The sequence below is a fragment of the Arachis ipaensis genome, chromosome B06, assembly GCF_000816755.2.
Source record: "Arachis ipaensis cultivar K30076 chromosome B06, Araip1.1, whole genome shotgun sequence".
In the NCBI taxonomy this organism is placed as follows: Eukaryota; Viridiplantae; Streptophyta; class Magnoliopsida; order Fabales; family Fabaceae; genus Arachis; species Arachis ipaensis.
Genome location: NC_029790.2, coordinates 117,292,129 through 117,293,853, shown reverse-complemented (window position 1 = coordinate 117,293,853; position 1,725 = coordinate 117,292,129). Strand labels below are relative to the sequence as shown.

At 35.4% G+C, this 1,725-nt stretch overlaps 2 protein-coding genes across 3 annotated transcripts in view; both read left to right on the top strand.

Moving 5' to 3' along the window:
- The window catches only part of LOC107604842 (long chain base biosynthesis protein 2a), a 29,905-nt gene that overhangs the window by 18,488 nt on the left and 9,692 nt on the right, over nt 1-1,725 (top strand). The gene's annotated exons all lie outside the window — the stretch shown is intronic.
- LOC107604844 (serine--tRNA ligase) overlaps nt 1-1,725 on the top strand; it is a 4,387-nt gene that overhangs the window by 1,489 nt on the left and 1,173 nt on the right. For both annotated transcript variants that reach the window (XM_021104867.1, XM_016306547.2), the window contains exons 4-7: nt 481-674; nt 790-893; nt 966-1,149; nt 1,266-1,445. In XM_021104867.1, the coding sequence (XP_020960526.1) occupies nt 481-674; nt 790-893; nt 966-1,149; nt 1,266-1,445 (662 nt within the window). The remainder of the gene's footprint in view (nt 1-480; nt 675-789; nt 894-965; nt 1,150-1,265; nt 1,446-1,725) is intronic.

Here is a 1,725-nt window from a genome sequence, read left to right as displayed (position 1 = left end):
TATCAATGTTCACTGCTACCGATATTCAATTTACCTATTTCGTCATTTCTAAACACTATTGACACCCTATCCAATTTGAGTTTGAAGTCTCTCTAAATCGGAAAGATAATTAGTCAAATACAAATGTATAATAGCATGTCTTATGAGTGTCTTCGAGTGTCAGACACAAGTATACTTTGTTTAATTGGTGTGTGCATGCTTCATAGATGATTCCTCTATTGCATATAGTATTGGTATTTTGCAGTGTTTTTTCATCAATAATGTAATATTGCTTTCGACACAAACAACTACATGGTGGAGGAACTCAAACTTCCTTGAAATTGTTGCTAGTCATACTATACTCTGCTTGTCATCTACCGCATGAAGACCTTGGGTTTGTTTTGATCTTTTGATCACCAATATAGTCCATGGAACATGATTGGTGCATTCAAATATGGAAGCCAAGATTATTCTCACATCATGTTTATCAATGCATAACAGGAGCTGACGTTGCTGGTGGTAGAGGCTTCTATCTTAAAGGAGATGGAGTTCGTCTTAATCAAGCTCTAATAAACTTCGGTCTTGATTTTTTGGAGAAAAGGGGATATACTTTATTGCATACTCCTTTCTTCATGAGAAAAGACATAATGTCAAAGTGTGCTCAATTAGCCCAATTTGATGAAGAGCTTTACAAGGTGTGAATACTAGTTAACATTCTTAAATCTCTTAGTGTTACTATACCTATCGTAGTATGACAGCCATTAAATCTTGAAATGAAATCTTCACCAGAGCAGTTTATTTATTATTCAGGTAACAGGTGAAGGAGATGACAAATATCTGATTGCTACGGCTGAACAGCCCCTTTGTGCTTATCATTTAGATGATTGGATCCACCCAACCCAGCTACCCATAAGGTAATCAATTTAAAGGATGCATGTAACGTTGGAAGACTATTGTTTTAAACCTTGGAAATAAGCTCTTTGTAGATATGCTGGATATTCATCATGTTTCCGAAAAGAAGCTGGATCACATGGTCGAGATACTCTAGGAATATTCCGTGTTCACCAATTTGAGAAAGTGGAGCAGTTTTGCCTTACTAGCCCAAATGACAATGATTCATGGAACATGCACGAGGAAATGCTAAAAAACTCTGAAGATTTCTATAAAGAAGTATCTTTTTGTCCCTCATAAGAAACCATGTTTATTAATTATTGTACATGCATTGGTGTGTAAATTAACTATTTTTTCTTCCCACCCCCATAATTGCCTTTCAATGTTCACTGCAGTTGAACATTCCATATCAAGTTGTTGCCATTGTGTCTGGTGCTTTGAATGATGCTGCAGCAAAGAAATATGATCTAGAAGCATGGTTTCCATCATCGCAAACTTACAGAGAGCTAGTGTCCTGTTCAAACTGTACAGACTACCAGGCCAGAAAATTAGAAATTCGATATGGGCAGAAGAAGGTCAGTTATGTTGAATCATATCATTATCGATCTTTTGATAAGCCTTGCCTGGAATCTGATCCTACATCCCCTCAAATGTTGTATGATTACCAGTGCAATAGCTCTAATTATATTTTTCGACAATTTAGTAATGGCAGATTTCATTTCTGTTGCCTGATATATGTTGAGTATATATCTAGCAATCTGAATTCAGAATATGCATTATGTCTTGTAATTTCTATGAGTGCTTCTTTGAAGTTAATTTAATTACCATATGCATTTGATTATTTTCAAAATGTAT